Below are 25,173 nucleotides of genomic sequence, written 5' to 3' on the forward strand. Positions count from 1 at the left end.
GAAATGAAAAAGGCATTCGGCAGTATTCTGCCGAACATTATCATTATATTCGGCCGTAACCTGCCGAATTCTTTAGTATATTTCGGTGGCATGCTACCAAATGAATCTGGATAATTCCATAATTTTTTGCAAAAAAGGATAAAATATGAAAAATTTATCTAAAATAGGTTAGGGTGGTCAGTAATTAAGGGTGGTCAAAATAGCCTCTGCCTTAACTTTTTCTTTAGTCATTGTTTTGTTTTTTCATCCTTGTCTTATTAGTCACAATTGTAATTGTTCAAAATTTATTTATTTTATTGTTAAATTAAGACTACATTATCCATAATAAATAAACTTAATTTTGACAAATTAATTGGTAGTCTAAACTCCAAGCAAGAATACTATGCTAGTAAGCATGCAACTAGTTTAAGTAATCTTGAAATAGTAAACCATTTTAGGTTATTGATCAAGAAAAAGTACACATCAGATTATTTTATCAGAGTTTTAGTGGACAAACTTTTTGCCATGTGCATATTATTATGAATGACACTGCATTCAATTTTCTTCGAAACATCACCATTTTTGACTTTGTGAGCGGGGTAGCTGGGTATGATTATGAGTTACCAAGATATTCAACTCTTCAAACAAACGTGATTCAAAATTCTAAAAGGGAAGTTGAAGAAACATGTAGGGGGTGCTGAAAAGTCATGGGTTAAAATCGATGTCTGACATATTGTTGGATATAAGAAACAAACATATTTTCTTATTATTAACTAGAAGAATCAAACACGCTGCGCAATGCAATGGAAGTTAGAACAGAATGAGTGAGAGACAATTTGTACATAAGAAGAGAACAGATTGAGAGAAAAGTTTGATCACTTATTTTGTGAATGTGAGTTTCTGCCATTAGTATCTAAAAGAAGAGAACAGATTGAGAGAGAAGCTTGATCAATTATTTTGTGAATGTGAGTTTCTGCCATTAGTATTTAAAAGAAGAGAACAGATTGAGAGAGAAGCTTGATCAATTATTTTGTGAATGTGAAGTTTCTGCCATTAGTATTTAGAAAGCAGTGATCACTTGTTTTGGGAATGTAGCTTTACAAAAGAACTTGGAAAAAAGTTGCTGCAACAGTGTAGCTTCAACATACAAGGAGGTGGGAAAAGTCTGCTGCACTGTTTTAATATCAAGACTTCTTATGTCATTATTACAAAGAACACTGGAAAGCTTATATTTCAAGAATACAAATAACTATACAAAGTAATAGGGAAAATGTTGCGCAAGCCAATTAAAATTACATATGAAAAGAAATCCAAAAAAAGAAAGGCAAAATGAGTGAACAGATTTTGTGTTCTCTCTGACTGACTGACTGACTGACTATTATGTGGAAAGCTCAACTATGTATTTCATATTCTGTAGGTTCACTGCTGCACAGTGAAAATGCTTATCTCCTTTGGAAGTTAAGGTACTTGATGCCATAGGCGAAGACAAAGAAGAAGAGGAGGACCCAACCAAGATGAGCGAGGACCACAGGTATTAGGAAGTCATAATCAAAACCCAAATAGTCCTTCAGGAATAGATCCACTCTCTTTCTTCCTCCTTCAGGAAGATCAATCTCAGTCTTAAGGTCACCAACTTGAGATGTGAAGATGCCATAGATTGTCCAAGCAACTGGTGAACCCCAGTAGTACCATCTCCACCATATGGGGATTAGCTGCAATATTATACGAAAACTCAGTGAGCAATCTACATAAATTTGGTTTGAAATAAATAAATTGAAAGCCAAATGCTACAATAACAAAGTTCCAAATTAGAATTTTTTATAAAACTGTGATCTTCCTAGAAATACTAGCTCAATTATGCACATATTAATGACTTCTAGGAGAAACATTTTGGATAACCTTAGAAAACATCCGTTCAACGTTCTCAGACATGAATGAGAAGAATAACTGAGTTTCAAATTCATGACATACCGGCCTGGGGATGAGGAAACCAGAGAACAAGTTCCAGAAGCTCATGAAGAACGACATAGTAATTGCAGCAATTTGATGGCCAGGAGTTAGGGCAACCACCATCATCCCGTACATTGAGAAATAGGTAAAGCACATGAATATGAAGTAGTAGAAGTACAAAAACTTCTCCACCTTCCAATTGTACCCAATCATCGAATACAAGAGACAGGTATACAAAAAGGTTTGGATCGCAACGTAAATTGTCTCAATAGCCACCTGCAGCACCAAAAATATGCATCCATAAGTACATGTCACATTAATTTCATACAAAAGAAAACACACAACTGAGCATAACTTCCAATATCTTACCTGAGCAAATGCATAAGGCAACTCTGAATACATCCCTGCTGCTCTTTCACGGTAGAAAACTGTTCTCTCAACTGAAACCACAGATTGCACAGCAGAAGCATTGCTAGCTCCAAGGAAAAGAACGGCAGAATATGTAGCTCCCAACAGATTTATCAGGTCTTGTTGTTTGTGTCTGTTCACAAGATAAAATGCAGTTTAGCATCATTTAAGTGATAACTCTAGGAAAGAACCTTTATAGGAGCACAAATGTCTTGATTGGTGAAAACATGCAACTGGTTCACAAATTCAAAGAAAAACAAGGAAATCTAGCCCATAGTAAAGTTCTTAAACTTACATCTGGTCTCCTTTGCTCCAGAAGATAACACCAAATAATATTCCGATGACAGTTGTCATGAAAAATCTAATGGCATTGTATCGTGAGTTCCTCCAGTATGACCAGTGCTGTTTCCAGAAGCAAGCCTTGCATTGAGTTAGAAAGCTTTGGGAGTATTGGGTGGGGAAGTAAAGGTCCTTGGAGCCTGGTAGTGGTGTGCTTAGTTCCTTGATAAGCTCCTGATTTCTCCTGAACAAGTGAAAAAATATATATATATGATGAAAAAAAAAAATATATATATATATATATGATGAAAAAATTGAACACACACAGACAAGTGGGTGGCAAAAATAGAACTGTCAAAAAAAAAAGGTCATATCCTACTTACCTATAGAGTTCAGAGTTCGCAAATATTTCTGCAAAGTCAGTGTCAAGTTGAACCTCAACAGCAGCAGAGCTGACCTCTAACATCCAGGTAGCAGGATTGTAACCGTCTTTGATCTTGGGAACCCCTGGAATAGCCTGCAAGATGTTTTAGATATTAGTCAAAATTTTAACTACAAAATCCAATGGTATTGACATATTTATTTCTGATCATATAATTCCATTGAAACAGAGGATTCAAAATTCAATATTATTCATGCTTCCAGAAACTTGTATTTTTATGATAACAAACCATTTAAATCTCATAAATAAATATGTTGGGAGTGAGATGTATATTGGATTGCATGAGATTGATGTTTGAAAAATTTTCTTACTGAACTTGGATCTAACCCCAAGTCAGGTTCAACTCAAATATGACTGTTTGGATTCTTAGAAAGGGAATTGAACATAAAATGTAAAGTATAAACCTACCTCAAAATATTCAACAAGCTTGTGAGACTGGCGACCTAGAGGTCCAGCATAAGTCACCTGTCCTCCTCTTTTCATTAAGAAAAGCTGTAAAGGTAAACAAAATCAAGGTGAATTATGCCACATGAAATAAAGAACAATGTTACAGATTAAACAGATTTGAAATCAAATAATACCTCATCAAAAGCTTCAAAAATGTCAATGCTAGGTTGGTGAATTGTGCAGACAACAGTTCGTCCTGTATCCACTGTGTTTCTTACAGTACGCATAACAATTGCGGCTGCTCTAGCATCAAGACCTGATGTTGGCTCATCCATAAAGATGATGGAAGGATTTGCAACCAATTCTACAGCAATGGTGAGCCTCTTTCTCTGCTCTGTTGAAAGTCCATCAACTCCTGGAAGTCCAACTAAAGCATTCTTCAATGGATTAAGCTCGACCAAGTCCATAACCTCATCAACAAACATCTAAAGAGAAGAAAAAAAATCAGTCAGCTACATTTTTTTATCTCATCCTGTTTCTTTTATATGGACCAGTATGATTATCAGTTAAGTGATTAAATATGTCTTCAAATTTATAGGTAAAAAAGAGTTTTAGAGAGATTATATTGCATATAATCAGAAATTAAATGTTAGAACTGCTAAAAATCAAATTGGTTAAATAAGTAACATGCCTGTCGTTTTTCCTTCGTGACATCCTTGTCAAGACGCAGCCAGGCGGAGTACAGGAGAGATTCATAAACAGTAACAAATGGTGAATGAATGTCATTCTGTTCACAGTAACCGCTGACCCGAGCAAATGTCTCTTGGTTCTTTGGGAAACCAGAAATCATAATACTTCCTTCAATATACCCACCAGTCTTTCTTCCCGCTAAGACATCCATCAAGGTGGTCTTTCCGGCACCACTGACACCAACTAAGGCAGTCAGGACACCTGGCCTAAATGCACCACTAATATCTCGCAGCAGTTGCAGTCGGGTTTCTTCAATACCTTCGCTCTTCATTTCCTGATAATGACACAAAAATGGTTACCAAGAAGAATATTAGATCCAAGATGCGTTTAGCTTCATATGATCTGCCTTGAGTAAGGATTAAAGACAATCTAAAATCAGACGATTTTTAAAAAATGCATTAACTAAAATTTGTCATCTTAGAAGCAAATAGGCAAAAACCGTCTCATTTTGTAATCCTGTTAGTGTTTCTTTTGATATAAGTTCTCATATTGATTCTTTGAAATTAAAACCTCAGATGAAATAGAATTTAAAGTTACTTACGGCAGGCATATCCACATAGTAGTTCACATGGTTGAAAGCAAGAGATAGGGGCTGGAAGGGCAAAACCATTCCTTTTTTGACTTGAGTACTTGTAGCACTAACAATACCTCCTTCAGAATTTCTCACTTGCATAGCAGTACCTGTAATTGTTCATTATATATTAGACAAGCATAATAATTTGATATCAAAGCCAGTAAACTACTACTCGAGATGTAAGTTCTATGCAGCAGAATTTGTACTACCACATGATGGCATAAATGGAGAATGATGCATGTGGTGAATAGGGAGTTTGCAGCATAGCCATGGTTGATAATATAATGCTTGATTAGCTAACACATTGTTATACATCCAGGTGTGGTAAAATGAATGAGTAGTGGTAATTCATAATGTATAATGCATAAGAAAAATGGCTGTTCAGCAAATATAAAAATCACAGGCCATCTTGCAAAAACAGTAAAAATATTCAAGTTAAGATCCACGAGAAATATAATATTGTACCTTCTGGATTGGGTCGTCGCTTCCTATTGCTTGCAGAGTCATCAGTCTCAATTAGAGTTTTAGTATCACCAAGAGCTGAAATTGAGTTAAAAGAAAACAAAATAATCAACACTTGAATCCTTTACCATAACAATACCTAATGACAAATGAAAAGTATTCACTTACGATTTAAGAAGGTCAGACACGCAATGAAGAAGAGATTAAAAAGAAGAGAAAACCCGAAAAGCGCTGCAACACAAATCCAATACCAAGATTCCGTAGTATACAGGCCTCTTTCCTTGAGAAGCATCTTTCCAATTGTGGGTTGTGAGGAGTTGGCAGGTGAGGCCTGTGCAAAGAGATTAAAAATTTCGTTAAGCTCACACAGTTCAACCTAGATATAAACTTATACATTTTATTATCAATGTGTAGTGAGAATTCAGTTGAGAATTGAGATTGAAGAGAACTTACACCACCCCATCTTTCATCAAGAAATTCATTGATAGCAATTGCATTTTGTCCATACATCATAGGTGAAATGTAGTATCCCCATATCATCCATGACTCAATGTCATCTGCACGCCAAGATGAGAATATTTAGAACATTTTAAAGCATAGGAAAGAATCCAACAGTTTATCACTATATTTATTAAAATTGACAACAATCCTGGTATCAACTGTATGTGCAATAGTTTACTTTGGCAATGAACAGAGAAGAATTACTTACTTTTAGAAACCACAAAACCTCCTAGGACAAACACCATTAGCAATACAAAGGAACCAATAGTGTTCGCAACAACCTCTGATCTTCCAAGCGCAGCAATGGAACGGAAGAGGGAGAGTGCCATCTGATGTATACCGAAGAACGCCAAGAACTGTTTGAAGAACCTGAATATATTGGACATATGTCAGATCGAAGAATAATTAGGTTGTTTTATCATTCATCATTCATTTATCATCACAAAGTTAAAGTTTCTGAGAATTATTCTACTGAAAAATTAAAGCTTACCTACTGGCCGCAGGTGCAAATCCGATGCTGTAGTATGTTAAAATGATCCATATCCCAGACTCCAAAAGTGAAATGGGAATTCTGGTCAGCCAAATGGGCAAGGCAAAAGCCCAGCCAGGGTAGAACAAGGCATCCCTTTGTTTAAAGAACACAGGAAGCCTGAATCCTGTCATTGCAAGCTCTGCCATTCCATTAAACATAACATTAATGAGACTGAAAAACAGTGCTCCCCAAAATTTTGCAGCATCTCTTGTTTCTCCAGCTTTCATTTCTGTCCTCAAGAATACCGTCAAGGCAATTGTAGCCATGATTGTTATCTGGGTGGTTTTGAATATGTACACAAAAGAGTTACGCTTCATCAGCAGCCATTCCCTTGACATGCATGCCTTGAAGAGCTCCATATTGGATATTCCATACTTTTCCTTCACCAAGGCAGCAGGATGAGCTGTTCTCTTATCAAAAGGAACTCTTAGTTCTTCCACAAGTCGTTGGCCAACATGAAAAGAGGTGAAAGCCCGTGCAAAATCAGATACTGACACATATCTGTAAGGTTGGTTCTTCTTAAACCAATATTGTTCTTGGTCCTTCTTTGAGGTCACTTCTTGCAAAAAGTCTGCAGCACCTTTTCTGTCTGGGCATTTGAACCCCATATATTCGAAGAATTCAAGAATATTCTCACGTGGGCCTTGGTAGACAATTTGACCCTCAGAAAGAAGAATAATGTCATCAAAAAGATCATATGTCTCAGGTGCTGGCTGCAAGAGAGAGATGACCATTGCAACATCCATAATATGAACCATCTGTCTCATGAACTTGCAAATCTGAAAGGTGGTGGAACTGTCCAGACCCGTTGATATTTCATCCATGAAAAATGCTTTCGCTGGTCCAACCAACATTTCTCCTGCATTCAGAGCAACCACCGCCGGTTATAATTACAGGAAACATATTTGCTAGTCAATTATCATTCCAAGCAGGACTAAAGAAGTTTCATCAGAAACAAAACCACCTCTTGACATAAAATGCATTGGTGCTTATGTTTCTAGTATATCTAAGTCAAGTATAATAAAATTAGACATGCAGATATAACATGGTCAATGTATTACACACAAATCATATTCAGAAACAGATATGAAATAGAGTCACATACCAGTAGTTACACGTTTCTTTTGTCCACCAGATATGCCCCTTCTCATTTCATCCCCCACCATAATATCAGCACAGATATCTAGTCCAAGAATCTGTCAGAAGAAGTAAAGGATGTTAGGATTGTACAATAAGAATAAGAGAGAAAGGATACAACCTTATGACTGAATAAACAAACCTTAAGAACATAATCGGTGATCAAACTAGTTTCCTGGCCTGCCATAGATGTGGCTTTCATGAATGCATCAATCTCGGGATCTGGTTTGATACCTGAATCTTTCTCCCGTCTAGACAACTCTACCAGCATATCATACCTGGTTCCAACTCCCAGGCATCGCCCGGAGAAGTCCAGTGTTTCACGAACTGTCATCTCACCATAATGAAGATCATGCTGGCTAATATAAGCAGAGGTTCTCTGAGGTACAAATTCCTTAAACTCATGGCCACAGTAGGTCACTTTCCCATTTACCTGTTTGTAACTCCAACTTGTCAATACATGTAAAACAAAAAACCGAACATACAGGAGCACCAATACAATAGCCATAAACTGATAAAGGTAAGGAGACAGAGAGGATGACAGACCCTTAGATCCAAATCTAGTTTGCCAGCAAGTGCTTTTAGCAGTGTTGTTTTTCCTGACGAAGGAGGTCCAAGAAGCAGTGTCATCCTGAAAAAAAAAAAAAAAAAAAAACAACAATTAAACTCGTGGATGGAGTTCAGATGTAAAACTGCTTCACATGAGTAGCATTAATAACCAATCATTTACATCTTTCTTTTTCCGGGAACAATTAATATGTTTAAGATATGTCAATTGATGACTCTTTAACCTTTACATTCATTATATAGGTGTTATCTTTTTTGTTTTTTGATGAACCAATATGTGAGACTTTATCGATGCAACAAATATAATACTAGTCCAGAAAAGATGTTAGATCTGAAAAGTTCATGAGCATACCTTGATGGTTTCACAATACCGCTCACATCTTCGAGTATCTTAACGACTCTTTTCTTTGATGGCATGAGTTTAAGCAAACCAATTAGTCCCTGTTGACAATTATACAAATTTAGAAACCCATGAATTTGCCAGAGGAACTATAGATTAAGAAGGATTGTTAACAATTATGAAATACTCTATACAATACCTCTATTTGGTTCAAGGTGGAATTTAGCAGAGTTGGAAGTGCTCTGGAGCCTACATATGCATCTCCCTCTATTGATAGATTCTGGAATCTAACTTCAACTCTAGGAATATCAATACCAACCCTGTTTCCAAACAAAAACCAAAACTTTCAGAACCCAAGTCCTTATTTTTCACCTGTTTTCTCATCAACCAAACAAACTACACCAAAAACCCATGTAAAAGAAAAAGAGAGAAATCCAAACCTGTCATTTCTGGCCCTGAGCCTCTGCAAGAACTTCTCATTGTCATCCTCAACAACCTTGAGGATGCTCTCCATCAATTGCTTCTTATCTTGAGCCCCAAGGTTTGCAACATCAATTTCACCAGTGATGACCCTTCCATTGCTCATGACCTGTCTCAGCATCCCCCTCCTCATCCTATCATAAGTGGGCAACCGCTCTATGGCGGCCCACTTCAGCTCCTCCTCCTCATTCACCGTCTGCTGCCGCGCGCTCCGCTGGAACACGTCCGGCGCGTTCCACATTTCCCTCACACTCGTCGACCGCCAGCTCCCCCGGCTACTGGACTGCCGTGCCAAGTCATCTCCGGCCAACGCAGCAGCCATTTTTTACCGCCAGAAACCGACCAAATCTCTTAAACCACAAGATTTCAGAAAATGGGTTGGAGAACTACAACCAAATATGGTTGACCCAGTATCAGAAACCGATTCAACTCCCAGAACTTGGGACTTATAAACTTGAAAGAAATGAATTAAATCACTAAGTATGCACCTCTTCTTTAGTCTTCTTCTTCACAAAATTCTCCCCACTTTGAATTAGAAAATGGTATTTGGTGAAAGAATGAGAGAAAATGTGAGAAGAAGAAAGAGATATTTTTGCAATTGGGATTTGGGTTGGTCTTCAATTATATAGACAAAGGAAGCCGTCGAAGAAGAAAAGGAGAGGAAGCTCATGAGAGAGACACACACTCTCTCTCTCTCTGTGACAGTTTTTTCAATTTTTTTATATTTTTTAATTCTTCGTGTGTGCGTTCAACTGCGTTGGAAAGTCGTTAGTCAAAATGGGACAACTTCCTGTTCATTCCGCGGTTCTTCAATAACGACGAGAATCCCAAGCTTTGGTTTAAAGATAACCATATATTACAATAGGACCTCCTTCACCGTCGGATGAGATCTAACGGACCAGAAATGGAGTACGTGGAGTAAGATTTTTCTTTTTTAATTTGTTTTTGCCTTTTTGGTTGGATGATTTTTTCTTGCTTTTTTCGTCATGCTCTACAGTCTACAATTCTATAATGTGCAAATGTTGACCGAAAAAGCACCAATGTTGTAATATTCTGACCAATAATATAATGGATGCTTCTATTGGACTTGGAGGCACGGGTAGGGCATTTCCCACGAGGGAGAAATATAGTATTGCAAAAGTAACCCAAATAAATATAATATTGCAAAACCAACCCAAAAATAATATCATATTGCAAAGGATGAGTTTTTTTATGTTGATGGACAAAAATATGAGCTGTTAAAGGAACATTTCTTACTTTATTTTTGCAAACAACAAAAACTATAACATGCTTTCAGACAAAGGTGCAACTTAAGAGTAATAAAGAAAGGCAAGAAATATTTTGATCAATAGTATAGGATACTATATGCAATATAAAAAGTGTTGCAACAAATAATAGATTCCATAATATAACATACTTTCATATCACACAATATCGTGATACATTTGTAATTGATATAAAAGTAATACTAGTGTGTTAAAATATTTGCTTATCCAGTTTTGAATATTGTGTATTTTTTGTATACAATTATACAAATGCTTTAAAAATCTTCGACAACCTACTTGTAAGAATATCCGAAAATACTCATTTGTCTTTTTAACTAATATTAACGGCAAATTGTGTTTCTGTTTTTGTAACCCAAAAGATGTAGATAAAATGGTATTTTTTGATTATCAAGAATTATATGTTTGACCAAAAAAAGAGGAATTAGAGATATTTTGTTAATTTACCCCCACAATTGCTCAGTTGACTACGACCCTACAATTGCGCCGCCCCGTGGGCCCACACAAATAGGTTTCTAGATGCATGGCTGGATTGATTTGTACATGCTTTCAGACAAATAAAAAGAGGTTTGCTGTGAGCCTGTGAGCATATGAATTGACAGCGCGCTTCTTTTGTTTTAAGGGCGATTTGAATGATTATTTTGAAGCCCTCAAGATGTTAAGGTATAAAAAGCACAGATGGGTTGTTGTTCCTTTAGGAGTTAGCAGATCGATGTTCAGATTGCACACACATTTTGAGAAGCAAACTGGTGTAGTTGATGTGATGACTAAGAAGATTTTGGACTACTAATCTTCTTTGGTTGAGTTTGAGAAGCAGCACACAATCTTCAGTTGCTTTTTTTTTTTTTTTTTTTTTTGATAAGGGTGGAGAAGGATACTTGCAAACAAAGAAAACACTCCGACGTTGTTCAAGTTAGTTTATGCTCAAATGAGTGTATAAATTAATTGTAGATTGATCGGTTTTTTTATGGGCATTTAGTACTTGGGCAGTTGGGCTAGCTTCAACCCTCATAATCCTTGATTTTTTTCACAATGAAGAGATCACGAACTCTCCATCATTTATAATCACCACTCATCAAGTTGAGTACGTCTGGTGGTGGTGGATCGTTATGTGGGCCTCTTGCCTAGCTTAGTCATCTTAAGCATTAATTGATCATCAAGTTCCACCCTTCTAGACTTCTAGTTGCATAATTTCAAGTCATTCCTATAATCATAGATGAGGTTATTTAAAGTTTTATCGTTTGTTTACGTACACATCCTCTAAGATTTCAAAAATTACATATATTCTCTGAGGTTTCAAAACTATTGCATATAATTAACCTCTTGCAAGAAAAAACAATAAATAAACAAAGAAGAAGATATTTGTATTGAGGTTGGACCTAGCTTACACTTTGAGTATCTTATTAGGCCATTTCACCCCTTAGCAAACCTTTTTGCATACTTTCTTATCTTTTTTCGTCTTATTGTAGGGGGTTATATGTAACAGTTTTGAAATATTTGGGGTGTATGTGTAATTTTTAAAACTTCAAAGAGTGTGTAAAAAGACGATAAATTTCATAAAGTGTAAGTATAAATAACTCATCATAAATGAGGTGTAGTCTATTAGACTCCCCACTAAACCCTCACTTATGGGCTGCATAAAAGTTCGGATAATATATGTATGTGAACATTTTATGCTTCCACACAACTTCAGGGGACAAAAGAACTTAGCATTTCTATAGGTTTTGTTGAGTCAACCTTATTACTTAACTTTCTATATTACCCTAACGAATTCAAATGGAAACTTTTAATGTGATATTAATAACTATCATATTTTAAGCGATTGCCAATTAAAAATTACAATTATGACGTACAATCAAGTTTGTATTTCTATTTCAGTTTTAATTTTGAATTTTGAATGTTCTAACATTTATGTTTATGTGTCGTCATTTTTGTTTGGATATGATTTTGCTTGGGTGGTGAATTAATGTTGGTAGTCCATTCTTATGTAACTTATGGAGTCAAGGTAAATAATTTTTCTTCTTCTTCGATCTTCATCTTCTTATTTTCAATTTTCAATTTTCTTCTTCTTCGATCCTCTTCTTTTTTTGTTCTTCTTCTTCGATCGTCTTCAAATTAAATTTTTTTTTATCTTCTGATTATAATTTTTCTTATTATGCTCAGTGATTTAGTCTTTTTTTTTTCTTTTATATTCTTCAAATTTTTTTCTTTTCATCATTCTTCTTCATCTTCTTTTTTCAACCTAAGTTAGAAATACTTTTTTTTTTTTTTTCATTTTTTAATCTAAGTCAAAGATATATCCTTTCTTCAATCTTTCAACCTGAGTTAGAGGGATCTTCTTCTTCTTATTATTTCTCTCATCTCTTTTTTCACTTGAGCTAGAGGTATATATTTCTTCTTCTCTTTTTAGACCTACGTTATAGGTATTTTTCTTCTTTTTCTTATTGTTCTTGTATTGGTGCATATTATGATTTATGTTTATATATATACCTTAGGGGTAGGTTTGTATATATTTGTGTTGACTTATTATGTTTATTTTTTTGCCTAGATAGTACGTAGACTATATGTATATCAGGTGTTTAACATATTTATGGTATTTGGTGTTTATATGCTGATGTTTATAATTGCTAACAATTTTTTTTAATTGGAGCAGGTTTCATGAAAATTCAACAATTAAAACAATCAAATTTAAGAGTAATAAATACTACAAATCATGGATTTTTAATTAATTTCCATATTTACCTCGAAGGGCATAATAAACATTATGAATTGCTGATGTGGAAAAAAATGGGTTTATATCTAATACCAAAGTCAACTGGGCTGCACCTAATTTGTTATGGTCAAAATCGGGCTATATCTAAAAATCCCAAATATTAATTCATACATAGAATGAAACGACCTTAAAGAACATGTATTTGTAAACTGAGGTTGAAAGAAGTGCTCCTTTAGGGAAAGGAGCAAAGGTGCAAAGCAATATTCACAGTTGTGACTGTTTAAAATTTATAAAAAATCAAAATTTTTCAGGGTTTCATATTTTTTATTTAGGTTTGGGGAATGAAATCCTATAACCCAAAGATTAAACATTAAAGTTTAAGCCTTGCAAATATTGAAAAAACAACAAATTAATAAAAAAGTTATGACTGTTAGACAGTCACGATATAACCATATTTTTTAAAGTTGGTACTTAAACTGAAATTTAGTACCTAAAATGAAATGACATAAATGTTTTGGTAGTTAAAATGAAAAAACATTACAATTTGGTACCTAAAGTCAATAAACCTATGAATTAAACGACCTTAAAGAACGTGTATTTGTAAACTGAGGTTGAAAGAAGTGCTCCTTTAGGGAAAGGAGCAAAGGAGCAAAGGCGCAAAGCAATATTCATAAAGAAAGACAATAAGCAACACATTAATTACCTTTTAACATTGAAAAGAAATGCCTAAAAAAGAAACCAGAACATTAAATCCCAACAAACACTAGATGGTTTTAAAAAAAAAATTAGAAAGACAAATAGAGAGTAGTTGTATTTGTTTGCATTTAGAAGTGTGCATTAATTGTGTGGCATTCAAGTCATTCACACAATTGCGGGAGCTTATAACTCAAATTTAGAGTATTTACTCCACACCCACATTAAAAGTTAGCATGCTCTCCTCCTAATTTGAATAAGGGGAAAAACAACAAACCATCCTAACAATTCACTCAAATTAAATGACAATAATTAACCGAGATTAGCATAAGTAAAAATTCAATAACCTAAAATTTATTCTAAATTAATACTAGTAATTAGATTTGATTGAAGGAGTACTCCACGTAAACTGTGGAAAGCAACCATTCCCACGCTTGAAAGCCACTTCAAAGCATAGCAAGATATAACTTGAATGAAATTGCAAGCAAGGCATGACACTCTAGCAACTATAAAGCCAAAACTTGGAAGACACCAAATGACACAAACACAATCCATCAATCACATAATTGCCTGCAAATTATTATCATGCAGAAGGATCAAAGGAAAAGGTTGGCCGTTTTGGTGGGCTGCAACTACCCAAACACCAGAAACGAGCTGCATGGTTGCATAAATGATGTGCTCACCATGAGAGACACACTCGTGAATCGGTTCGGGTTCGACCCGACCCGTATTCAGGTGCTGACTGATGCACCTGGTTCCTCAGTGATGCCAACAGGCGCAAACATCAAGAAGGCACTTGGTGCAATGGTTGATGAGGCTGAAGCAGGGGATGTCCTCTACTTTCACTACAGTGGCCATGGGACAAGGATTCCTTCATTGAAACCAGGCAACCCCTTCAGGCAGGATGAGGCCATTGTGCCTTGTGATTTCAATCTCATCACTGGTGGGTCTATAAATTAATAATTTGCATGCATTTCATGATTTGTACGTACATGTTCTCTTCAGTACTACTAAAAATATGTGGTTTACAAGCATATATATATATATATGTACTTTTGCATATATGTATCTTGTAATTTGAGTAGGGTCTTAAATTAATATTGGTATACCTTGGCTGTGTAGATGTGGATTTTCGGCAATTAGTAAACCGGTTGCCAAAGAAAGCAAGCTTTACAATCCTATCAGACTCATGCCACAGTGGAGGCCTGATTGACAAAGAGAAAGAGCAAATAGGACCTTCTGATATTGTCACCAATGAAAGCACTGCTGGCACATCAGTTTCCTACAAGCCTAAGGCAATTCCTTTTGAGTCCCTATTACAGCAGCTGGCATCATTGACAGGCATAAACACATCCAACGACATTGCAACCCACCTGTTGGAGTTGTTTGCAGGCGATGCAAGCCTCAAATTTCGTTTACCTCCGGTTGATGAAGTGACAAACTTGTTGGAGTTATTAAAGGCCGACGAGGGAATTCTACTCAGCGGGTGTCAAGCAAATGAGACTTGTGCGGACATGATTGATCCGGCGATGAGTGGCGGGAAGGCGTGTGGAGCATTTAGCAATGCAGTTCAAGTGGTGTTGAAGGAGCATGCAACTGATCAGTTAAACAATAGGCAGGTTGTGATGATGGCTAGAAAAGTGTTGAAACAACAAGGCTTTCAGCAGCAGCACCCTTGTCTCTATTGCAATGATGAGAATGCTGATGCTACTTTCTTGTGCCAACCTCAGGTCAGCTCAAGGTTATGAGGCACGTACCTCTCTTCTCACACCTGTAATTCAATTGTTTAATTCTTCATTTTATAAATAAAACAAGGCATGCAACTTTCTTGTGCCAGCTTCAGATCTCAACTGTATAGCCAGAATTAACGTACCAATATTGAAGACACTAAATTGTATTTGCTAAAGTCATGAATATAATATATTGGGCTTTTAAGAATAGAAAAGAGTGGGATCCAGCTGACTTAATTTGGACTCTAACCATGGTGTTTTGTTTTATCTATGTGTAAATAGAAGATAAATAGAAGAGGATCATAGTAGAAATTAATGACAGGGTTTTGCAAAATGTCGAATGAGATGGTGGCCACATATCAAAATTGCCTTTCAATTCTCTTATGCGATTCAATTAATGCATTCGCAAGTCGTGGCATACTCTAAAAAAATCCTAGAGTTTGTAACCAAACACCTCTCCAGCTGCATGGATAACAAACTCTCCTCTTACGTCCTTTTTTTCAAAGCGTTTTGTCATCGATGATAATGACGAGCATTTATTATCAAAACTTAGTTTTTTCAATGATAATGATAGTCATTAGAATAATTATTCTCAAAACTTAATTTTTTCAATGATAATGATAGTCATTAGAATAATTATTCTCAAAACTTAATTTTTTCAATGATAATGATGATAGTCGTTAGAATAATAACATTCATTTTATTTAGTTCAAGGGTTTAATACTTTTTATTTAATTTTGGGAAATTAAATTTGGGGAATTAAGTTCTACAACTTAGAAACTAAACATTAAAACTTAAACTATAATACAATTATACAAACACCGAAAGAGCAACAAATAAACAAATTAAACTATGGCTGTAGCTCAGTAAAAAGTTGTGACTATTATACAGTCACAAAATCATGTTTTTTTAAGTTAGTACATAAATTGGAATTTAATATTTAAATTGAAATGACAAAAAATTTTGATAGTTAAAATTAAAAAAAAAATTTTAATTTGGTACTAAGTTTACAAAGCTAATTATATTTCTATAGGGTAAGAGCAAGCATGATCATCATGTGATGATACTTGAACTGTTGATTTAGATTGTTTGGTCTTTTGATAATGTAGCAGTTTGATTCTGACTTTAAAAAATTACGATATATATTTTCGAAAGCAGAACATCTTTTGTATATTTCAACATTTTTTAATGAAATTTGCTCATTCATTCATTGATTCTTCTTTTTTCTTTTTTGCAAATATAACTATTATTATGAATTTATGAGTAGAGATGGCAACGAAGGCAGGACGGGCCAGGTTTGCCCTCCCATCCCCATCCCCACCAAAATATAATAGTATCTAAGTAAAGACTATATGCAATGGTTTTCGTATCAAGGAATCTTTTCACATCTTTTATTAAGAAGAACCTCGCAAGCTTCTTCTATTAAAAATTCAAGAATAAAAACAGCTATACAAAGTATTAAGGGAAAGGTATCCACACCAAGAAAAATTACATATACGAATATCCAAAAAAGAGAAAAAAAAAAAAAAATCATAAAAAGAGTGAACATAATTTTTGTTCACCGACTGAACCATAATGTTTTACACTCAACCATCTATTTCACATTCTGAAGGTTCACTTGATGCCATACGAGTGGAGTTGCTTTTGCTTATCTCCTTTGGAAGTTAAGGAACTTGATGCCATAAGCAAAGACAAAGAAGAAGAGGAGGACCCAACCAACATGAGCTAGGGCCACATAGATTATGAAGTCATAGTCATAGCCTAAATATTCCTTGACGAATATATCAATTCTCTGTTTTCCTCCAATGGGCATATCAATTTCTGTCTTCATGTCACCAACTTGAGATCCGAAGATGCCATAGATTGTCCAAGCAACTGGAGAACCCCAATAGTACCACCTCCACCAGATAGGGATGAGCTGCAATGTTGAGATTGAATTGTTATGATTGGAGTAATAAAAGAGATATTTTCCAGAACAAAATAAATGCAGTATTAGAACAGTAAGAAAAATAACTGAGTTTTGAATAACATACCGGCCTAGGGATGAGGAAACCGGAGAACAAGTTCCAGAAGCTCAGGAAGAAAGACATAACAATTGCAGCAATTTGATGGCCAGGAGTTAAGGCAACCACCATCATCCCGTACATTGAGAAGTAGGTAAAGCACATGAATATGAAGTAGTAGAAGTATAAGAATTTCTCCACCTTCCAAGTGTACCCAATCATGGAATACAGAATACAGGAATAAATAAATGTTTGGATTGCAACGTAAATTGTCTCAATAGCCACCTACAGCACCAAAATATAAAAGACATGAGATTTTAATGTTATACAAAAGCGAACGCACAACTGAGTGTAACTACCAATATCTTACCTGAGAAAATGCATAAGGCAACTCTGAATACATTCCCGCTGCTCTTTCACGGTAGAAAACTGTTCGTTCAATCGCAACCACAGATTGCACTGCAGAAGCATTGCTAGCTCCAAGGAAAAGAACAGCAGCATAGGTAGCTCCCAAAAGATTAATCAGGTCTTGTTGTTTGTGTCTGTTCACAAGATAATATGCAGTTGAACATCGATTAAGTAACAATTACATCAAAGAACCTTTACAGGAAAACAGATGTCTTGATTGGACTATAGGAGAAAACATGCAACTGGGTCAAAAATTCAAAAAATATGTAGCTCATAATAAAGTTCTTAAACTTACATCGAGTCTCCTTTGCTCCAGAAGATAACACCAAATAAAATGCCAATGCAAATCGTCATGAAAAACCTAATGGCATTGTATCGTGAGTTCCTCCAGTATGACCAGTGCTGTTTCCAGAAGCAAGCCTTGCATTGAGTTGCAAAGCTTTGGGAGTATTGGGTGGGGAAGTAAAGATCCTTGGAGCCTGGTTCTGGTATGCTTAGTTCCTTGATAAGTTCCTGATTTCTCCTGAAAAAGTGAAAACAAGTAGGACGCATAAGTTCAACACACAGACAAGTGGGTGGCAATAATAGAAATGAAAAGAAAACAAAGTCACATGCTACTTACTTATAGAGTTCAGAGTTTGCAAATACTTCTGCAAAGTCAATGTCAAGGTGAGCCTCAATGGCACTAGAGCTGACCTCTAACATCCATGTAGCAGGATTGTAACCCTCTTTGATCTTGGTAACCCCTGGAATAGCCTGCAAGATGTTTTAGATATTAGTCAACTTTTAACTAAACAGAGGATTTGATCCTTAATGAATTCAACATTACTCAAGCTTCCAGAAACTTGCATTTGTATAACAACAAAACATTTGAAAAGTGAGAAGTATATTGGATTACGTGAGATTGATGTTTGAAAACGTCTCTTGACTGAAGTTGGGTCTAACCCTAAGTCAGGTTTAGCTCAAATATAACTATTTGGATAATTGGAAAGGTTGAACATAAAAGGTAAACTATAAACTTACCTCGAAATATTCAACAAGCTTGTGAGACTGGCGACCTAGAGATCCAGCATAAGTCACCTGTCCTCCTCTTTTCATTAAGAAAAGCTGCAAGGGAAAACAAAATCAAGATGAAATATGGCACATGAACTAATGAGCAATGTTACAGGCTTAACAGATTTGAAATCAAATCATACCTCGTCAAAAGCTTCAAAGATGTCAATGCTAGGTTGGTGAATTGTACAGACAACAGTTCTTCCAGTATCCACTGTGTTTCTTACAGTACGCATAACAATTGCAGCTGCTCTAGCATCAAGACCTGATGTTGGCTCATCCATAAAGATGATGGAAGGATTAGCAACCAATTCTACAGCAATGGTGAGCCTCTTTCTCTGCTCAGTTGAAAGTCCATCAACTCCCGGAAGTCCAACTAAAGCATTCCTCAATGGGTTAAGCTCTACCAAGTCCATAACCTCATCAACAAACATCTGAAGGAAAGAAGAAAAAAAATCAGTCAGCTACATTATCCATCTGTCCTCTTTATTGCATATGGTGCAATATGATTATCAGTTTAGTGAATATATAAGATGCCAAAATTATAGGTAAAAAACAAAGTTCTGGAGATATTAGACTGCCTATAATCAGAAAGTAAAAGTTAGAATTTCTAAACATAGTTAACCATGGTTAAATAAGGAACATACCTTTCTTGTATCCTTCTTGACATCTTTAGCAAGACGCAGCCAGGCAGAGCATAGGAGAGATTCATAAACAGTAACATATGGTGAATGAATGTCATTCTGTTCACAGTAACCACTGACCCGAGCAAATGTGGCTTGGTTCTTTGGGTAACCAGAGATGGTAATACTTCCTTCAATGTACCCGCCAGTCTTTCTTCCAGCTAAGACATCCATCAAGGTGGTCTTTCCAGCACCACTGACACCAACTAATGCAGTCAAAATACCAGGCCTAAATGCACCGCTAACATCTCTTAGAAGTTGCAGTCGGGTCTCTTCAATCCCTTGGCTCTTCATTTCCTGGTAAGGACAAAAAATTGTTACTAAGGAGAGTCATATTAGACCCCTGACATGTGTTTGGCATCATATGATCTGGGTCATAATTTCTGAGACTAACTTAATTCAACCTAAACTCTTCATATTAAAAAAAAAAAAAAAAAAAAAAAAAAGTAAATCTAAACTAAAATGACATCTGAAAAATGTATTAAAAGTAAAATATTTCGTCTTTGAAGAAAATGAGCAGAAACTGTCTCATTTTTTTCTGTTAATGTTCCTTTTAATATAAACTCTCATATAGATTCTTGAAATTAAAACATCTGCGAAAAAGAAGAACAAGTTACTTACTGCAGGCATATCCACATAGTAATTCACATGGTTGAAAGCAAGTGAAAGGGGCTGGAATGGCAAAACCATTCCTCGTTTGGCTTGATTGTTTGTAGCACTTCCTTGAGCATTTCTCACTTGCATATCAATACCTGTAATTTTTCATTATATATTAGATGAGCATAATAATTTTTTAGCAAAGCTACTACTCGATATGTAAGTTCTATGTAGTAGAATTTGTACTACCACATGATGACATAAATGAAGAATGTGTGAATAAGGAGTTTTCAGATTAGCTGTGGTTGATGTAATGCTTATCTAGGTAACACAGTGTTAAACAACCAGGGTTTTTAAGTAGATCATTGAGAGTTGATGTAATCCATCATTTCATAATGTAGATGCAAAATGTTTACTTCACCAAATATATTACACGCATGCTACCTTGCAGAAACAATACAAACATCTAAATTAAGATCCACAAGAAATATAATATTTCTACCTTCTGAATTGGATTGTCGCTTCCTAATGCTTTCAGAGTCATCATCAGTCTCAATTACGGTTTTAGTATCACCAAGAGCTGAAATTGAGTTTAAAAGTAAACAAACAATCAACACTTGATCCATTACCATAAGAGTACCAAATGACAATTGACAATTTTTGACTTACGATCTAAGAATGTCAGTGCTCCAATGAAAAGAACATTGAAAAGAAGAGAAAACGCGAAGAGCGCTCCAACACAAATCCAATACCAATATTCCTCTGTATACAGGCCTCTTTCCTTGAGAAGCAACTTTCCAACTGTGGGTAATGCAGTGTTGTTGGTAGGCTGTGCAAAGAGATTAAAAAATGTCATGAAGCTCACACAGTTCAACCTAGATATAAAACTTATAAATGTTATTATTAACGTATAGTGAGAATTCAATAGAGATTGAAGAGAACTTACGCCACTCCATCTTTTATCAAGAAATTCATTGATAGCAATTGCATTTTGTCCATACATCATAGGTGAAATGTAGTAGCCCCATATCATCCATGACTCAATGTCATCTGCACATTGAGATGGAATATGTTAAAACATTTCAAATCATATGAAAGGATCGAACATTTTATCAATGCAATTATTTTACAATTACAAACAGTGCTGGTATCAAATTGATATATGCATTAGCTTACTTTGATAACAAAATACTTTGAGAATCAACAGAGAAGGATTTCTAACCTTTAGCAACAACGAAACCTCCTAAGACAAACACCAATAGCAACGTAAAGGAACCAATTGTGCTTGAAACAACCTCTGATCTTCCAAGGGCAGCAATGAAACGGAAGAGGGAGAGTGCCATCTGATTTATACCGAAGAAAGCCAAGAACTGTTTGAAGAACCTGAATATATTGGACATATGTCAGATCGAAGAATAACTAGGTTGTTTTATCTTTTGTCATTCATTTAGCATCACAGAGCTAAAATTTCCAGCGAAGATATGATTGATAAATTATTAAGGCTTACCTACTGGCAGCAGGTGCAAATCCGATTGTATAGTATGTTAAAATGATCCATATCCCAGATTCCATCAGTGAAATGGGAATTCTGGTTATCCAAATGGGCAAGCCAAAAGCCCAGCCAGGGTAGAACAAGGCATCCCTTTGTTTAAAGAACACAGGAAGCCTGAATCCTGTCATTGCAAGCTCTGCCATTCCATTAAACATGACGTTGATGAGACTGAAAAACAGTGCTCCCCAAAATTTTGCGGAATCTTTTGCTTCTCCAGCTTTCATTTCTGTTCTTAAGAAAACGGTCAAAGCAATTATAGCCATGATTGTTATCTGGGTAGTTTTGAATATGTATACAAAAGAATTACGCTTCATTAGGAGCCATTCCCTTGCAAAGCATGCCTTGAAGAGCTCCATATTGGATATTCCATACCTCTCCTTCACCAAAGCAGCAGGATGGACTGTTCTTTTATCATATGGAACTCTTAGCTCTTCCACAAGCCGTTGGCCAACATGAAAAGAAGTGAAAGCCCGTACAAAATCAGGTACTGACACATATCTGTAAGGTTGGTTCCTCTTAAACCAATATTGTTCTTGGTCCTTCTTTGAGGTCACTTCTTGCAAGAAGTCTGCAACACCTTTTCTGTCTGGGCATTTGAATCCCATATCTTCAAAGAATTGAAGAACATTCTCACATGGGCCTTGGTAGACAATCTGACCCTCAGAAAGAAGGATAATGTCATCAAAAAGATCATATGTCTCAGGTGCAGGCTGCAAGAGAGAGATGACCATTGACACATCCATAATATGAACCATCTGTCTCAAGAACTTGACAATCTGAAAGGTTGTGGAACTGTCCAGCCCTGTTGATATTTCATCCATGAAAAATGCTTTCGCTGGTCCAGCTAACATTTCTCCTGCATTCAGAGCAAACACCACCAATTATAATTACAGGAAATATGTTTGTACATTAATTATCATTCATATGATTTGAAGCAAGATTAAAGAAGGTTTTGAGAAATAAAAGCACCAATTGACATAAACCGCATTGATGCCTAAGTTTATAGTAAATCTAAGTAAAATATCTTAAAATTAAACATGCAAAAATAACGTGGTCAATATCTTGAATACTAAATCAAATACAATTAAGAAAGCATAAGATCATGAAACCCAAATTTTTTTTTTTTTTATGTGATAACCAATATGACATCTAGTCACATACCAGTAGTTACACGTTTCTTTTGTCCACCAGATATGCCCCTTCTCATGTCATCACCCACCATAATATCAGCACAGATATCTAGTCCAAGAATCTGTCAGAGGAATTGAAAGATGTTAGAGTTGTACAATAACAATAAGGGAGAAAGGATACAACCTTATGACTGAATCAACAAACCTTGAGAACGTAATCGGTGATCAAGCTAGTTTCCTGGCCTGTCATAGATGTGGCTTTCATGAATGCATCGATCTCAGGATCTGGTTTGATACCTGAATCTTTCTCCCGTCTAGACAACTCTACAAGCAGATCATACCTGGTTCCAACTCCCAGGCAACGTCCGGAGAAGTCTAATGTTTCACGAACTGTCATCTCACCATAATGAAGATCATGCTGGCTAATATAAGCAGAGGTTCTCTGAGGTACAAATTCCTTAAATTCATGGCCACAGTAGGTCACTTTGCCATTTACCTGTTTATAACCCCAACTTGTCAATACATTATGAAAAACTAAACAAGTAGGCACACTAATAGGTAAGGAAAGGTGAGGATGACAAACCCTTAGATCCTTATCCAGTTTGCCAGCAAGTGCTTTTAGCAGTGTTGTTTTTCCTGACGCAGGAGGTCCAAGAAGCAGTGTCATCCTGTAAACAAAAGAAACAACAAGCTTATGGATGGAATTCAGAGACAAAACTACTTCGCATGAGTAGCATACCAATAAATTAATTTCCATCTTCTTTTTAGAGGAACTAATACTAGTCCAGAAAAGATGTTAAAATCTGTAAATTCGTGAACATACCTTGATGGTTTCACAATACCGCTCACATCTTGGAGTATCTTGACTACTCTTTTCTTTGAAGGTGAGAGTCCAATCAATCCAATTATTCCCTATAACACGTGTATAGAAATTTAGAAATCTATGTATTCACTAGCAGAACAAGATTAAGAAGTAAAGTTTGCTACTAAGAAATGTTTTTACAATACCTCTATTTGGTTCAAGGTGGAATTTAGCAGAGTTGGAAGTGCTCTGGTGCCAACATATGCATCTCCCTCTATTGATACATTCTGGAATCTAACCTCAACTTTAGGAATCTCAATACCAACCCTGTTTCCAAAGAAAAACAAAAAAACAAAATTTACAAGGTAATCTAAATCAAACATGGGTTAGCAGGAAAACTAAGGAAAAAAACATCTTTGAATTATATGTGTTATGTTTTATGATTTCAAAGACTTAAAATTTGAGCTCCACTGAAGCCAATAGTAGTTGTATTAGGCTCAATTAAGTGGAGGTTATGTTTTCCCAAGCCCCAAACTAAAAACATTTCAGATTGGAATTCTTAATTCTATTCTATTCCCAACCATAAACAAACCAAAACTTTCAAAATCCAACTCTTTTATTCCCCTGTTTTCTCATCAACCAAACTAACCATACATACATTCAAATCACATGTAATACAAACTTAGAAAGAGAGAGAAATCCAAACCTGTCATTTCTGGCTCTTAACCTCTGCAAGAACTTCTCATTGTCATCCTCAACAACCTTGAGTATGCTCTCCATCAACTGCTTCTTATCTTGAGCCCCAAGATTTGCAACATCAACTTCATCAGTTATGACCCTCCCATTGCTCATGACCTGTCTCAGCATCCCCCTCCTCATCCTATCATATGTGGGCAACCGCTCTATGGCGGCCCACTTCAACTCCTCCTCCTCATCCAGCGCCTGCTGCCGGCCGCTCCGCTGGAACACGTCCGGCGCGTTCCACATTTCCCGGACGCTGGTGGACCGCCAGTTCCCCCGGCTGCTCGACTGCCGTGCCAAGTCATCTCCGGCCAATGCCGCCGCCATTTTTAGCGCCGGAAACCGATCAAATCACTTAAGGACTCGAGATTTCAGAATATGGGTTTTGTATAACAGAACCAAATTTAGTCAACCCAATATTGGTAACCGATTTGAACTTCTGTGGACCCTGAAACTTGGGGTCTTTCAAAGTTGGAAAGAATGATGATTACCCATTTGTCTTGTCAAACTTCTTCACACTTTGATTTTTGGGTTTTTGGTGAAAAGTCAGAAAATGTGAGAAAAAAATGAGAAAGATAAAGGAAGAGAGAGGTATTTCTGTGAGCTGTTTTGGGTTCAACCTTATATAGACAAAGAAAACTAAAATTATGCGTTGGAAACACCTTAATTTTTGTAAATTCTTTTGTTAAGAACACTGAACACCTAAATTAGTAAATTTTATTGAACATTTAAAATTTAAATCTAAGTTGGGAGTTAGGACACCCCTAAAGCAGACAACGAAGAAAGAGGAGGGAGTCGTCTCTTTCCAACTGTTTTTTGTTTTACTTTTAATTTTTTATATTAATTATTATTTTAATTTCTTGTGTGTATTCGATGGTCGTTGCCTCGTTGGTCAAGATGCGTTTACTTCTTCAAGCTCATCTCTCGTTCTGGCCAAAAAATAAAGCTCATCCCTCGTTGGCTTCCATGAATCAACGTGGGAAACACAAAACAGAAA

General features: G+C 36.0%; 3 protein-coding genes across 4 annotated transcripts; 1 reads left to right on the top strand and 2 right to left on the bottom strand.

The window, feature by feature from the left end:
- Positions 1–1,134: 1,134 nt before the first annotated feature.
- On the bottom strand, positions 1,135–9,380 carry LOC147298974 (pleiotropic drug resistance protein 2-like). 2 transcript variants are annotated; one of them, XM_086248801.1, is made up of 20 exons: positions 8,749–9,378; positions 8,508–8,628; positions 8,321–8,409; positions 7,948–8,032; positions 7,544–7,834; positions 7,370–7,460; positions 6,223–7,123; positions 5,941–6,101; positions 5,685–5,788; positions 5,400–5,562; positions 5,235–5,309; positions 4,737–4,876; positions 4,137–4,469; positions 3,640–3,930; positions 3,467–3,550; positions 3,000–3,133; positions 2,633–2,860; positions 2,299–2,470; positions 1,951–2,205; positions 1,135–1,691 (listed from the first exon to the last, which is right to left on the bottom strand). In XM_086248801.1, exons 1-20 carry the CDS (start codon positions 9,108–9,110, stop codon positions 1,422–1,424), a joined length of 4,350 nt encoding a protein of 1,449 aa, XP_086104927.1. In that variant the 5' UTR covers positions 9,111–9,378; the 3' UTR covers positions 1,135–1,421. The 2 variants fall into 2 exon arrangements, with proteins under 2 accessions (XP_086104927.1, XP_086104919.1); XM_086248793.1 differs by having other exon boundaries at positions 1,951–2,470; positions 8,749–9,380.
- A 4,677-nt stretch (positions 9,381–14,057) lies between these two features.
- Positions 14,058–15,346, top strand: MC9 (metacaspase 9). Its single transcript, XM_086229499.1, has 2 exons — positions 14,058–14,420; positions 14,600–15,346. The coding sequence occupies exons 1-2, from the start codon at positions 14,063–14,065 to the stop codon at positions 15,223–15,225; spliced, it is 984 nt and encodes a 327-aa protein (XP_086085625.1). The 5' UTR covers positions 14,058–14,062; the 3' UTR covers positions 15,226–15,346.
- Positions 15,347–16,596: 1,250 nt separating this feature from the next.
- Positions 16,597–24,786, bottom strand: LOC147298976 (pleiotropic drug resistance protein 2-like). Its single transcript, XM_086240944.1, has 20 exons — positions 24,142–24,786; positions 23,642–23,762; positions 23,457–23,545; positions 23,217–23,301; positions 22,839–23,129; positions 22,665–22,755; positions 21,459–22,359; positions 21,174–21,334; positions 20,898–21,001; positions 20,621–20,780; positions 20,454–20,531; positions 19,976–20,106; positions 19,319–19,651; positions 18,815–19,105; positions 18,642–18,725; positions 18,241–18,374; positions 17,914–18,141; positions 17,581–17,752; positions 17,241–17,495; positions 16,597–17,125 (listed from the first exon to the last, which is right to left on the bottom strand). Exons 1-20 carry the CDS (start codon positions 24,501–24,503, stop codon positions 16,856–16,858), a joined length of 4,341 nt encoding a protein of 1,446 aa, XP_086097070.1. The 5' UTR covers positions 24,504–24,786; the 3' UTR covers positions 16,597–16,855.
- Positions 24,787–25,173: the final 387 nt, after the last annotated feature.

The sequence above is a fragment of the Dryas octopetala genome, chromosome 1 (assembly GCF_963921425.1).
Source record: "Dryas octopetala chromosome 1, drDryOcto1.1, whole genome shotgun sequence".
Taxonomy (NCBI): Eukaryota; Viridiplantae; Streptophyta; class Magnoliopsida; order Rosales; family Rosaceae; genus Dryas; species Dryas octopetala.

What these genes read in the sequence shown, in the direction of transcription:
- LOC147298974 (XM_086248793.1), bottom strand. Translation starts at nt 9,110, where the DNA reads ATGGCTGCTGCGTTGGCCGGAGATGACTTGGCACGGCAGTCCAGTAGC. An exon ending in CCACCTTGAACCAAATAGAG is followed by an intron (nt 8,410 to 8,507) that starts GTATTGTATAGA and finishes AATTGTCAACAG; the next exon opens with GGACTAATTGGTTTGCTTAA. An exon ending in TTTGCACCTGCGGCCAGTAG is followed by an intron (nt 6,102 to 6,222) that starts GTAAGCTTTAAT and finishes CAATATATTCAG; the next exon opens with GTTCTTCAAACAGTTCTTGG.
- MC9 (XM_086229499.1), top strand. Translation starts at nt 14,063, where the DNA reads ATGCAGAAGGATCAAAGGAAAAGGTTGGCCGTTTTGGTGGGCTGCAAC. An exon ending in TGATTTCAATCTCATCACTG is followed by an intron (nt 14,421 to 14,599) that starts GTGGGTCTATAA and finishes TTGGCTGTGTAG; the next exon opens with ATGTGGATTTTCGGCAATTA.
- LOC147298976 (XM_086240944.1), bottom strand. Translation starts at nt 24,503, where the DNA reads ATGGCGGCGGCATTGGCCGGAGATGACTTGGCACGGCAGTCGAGCAGC. An exon ending in TCAAGAAGGATACAAGAAAG is followed by an intron (nt 19,106 to 19,318) that starts GTATGTTCCTTA and finishes TCTTTCCTTCAG; the next exon opens with ATGTTTGTTGATGAGGTTAT. An exon ending in GTTTCCTCATCCCTAGGCCG is followed by an intron (nt 17,126 to 17,240) that starts GTATGTTATTCA and finishes TCAACATTGCAG; the next exon opens with CTCATCCCTATCTGGTGGAG.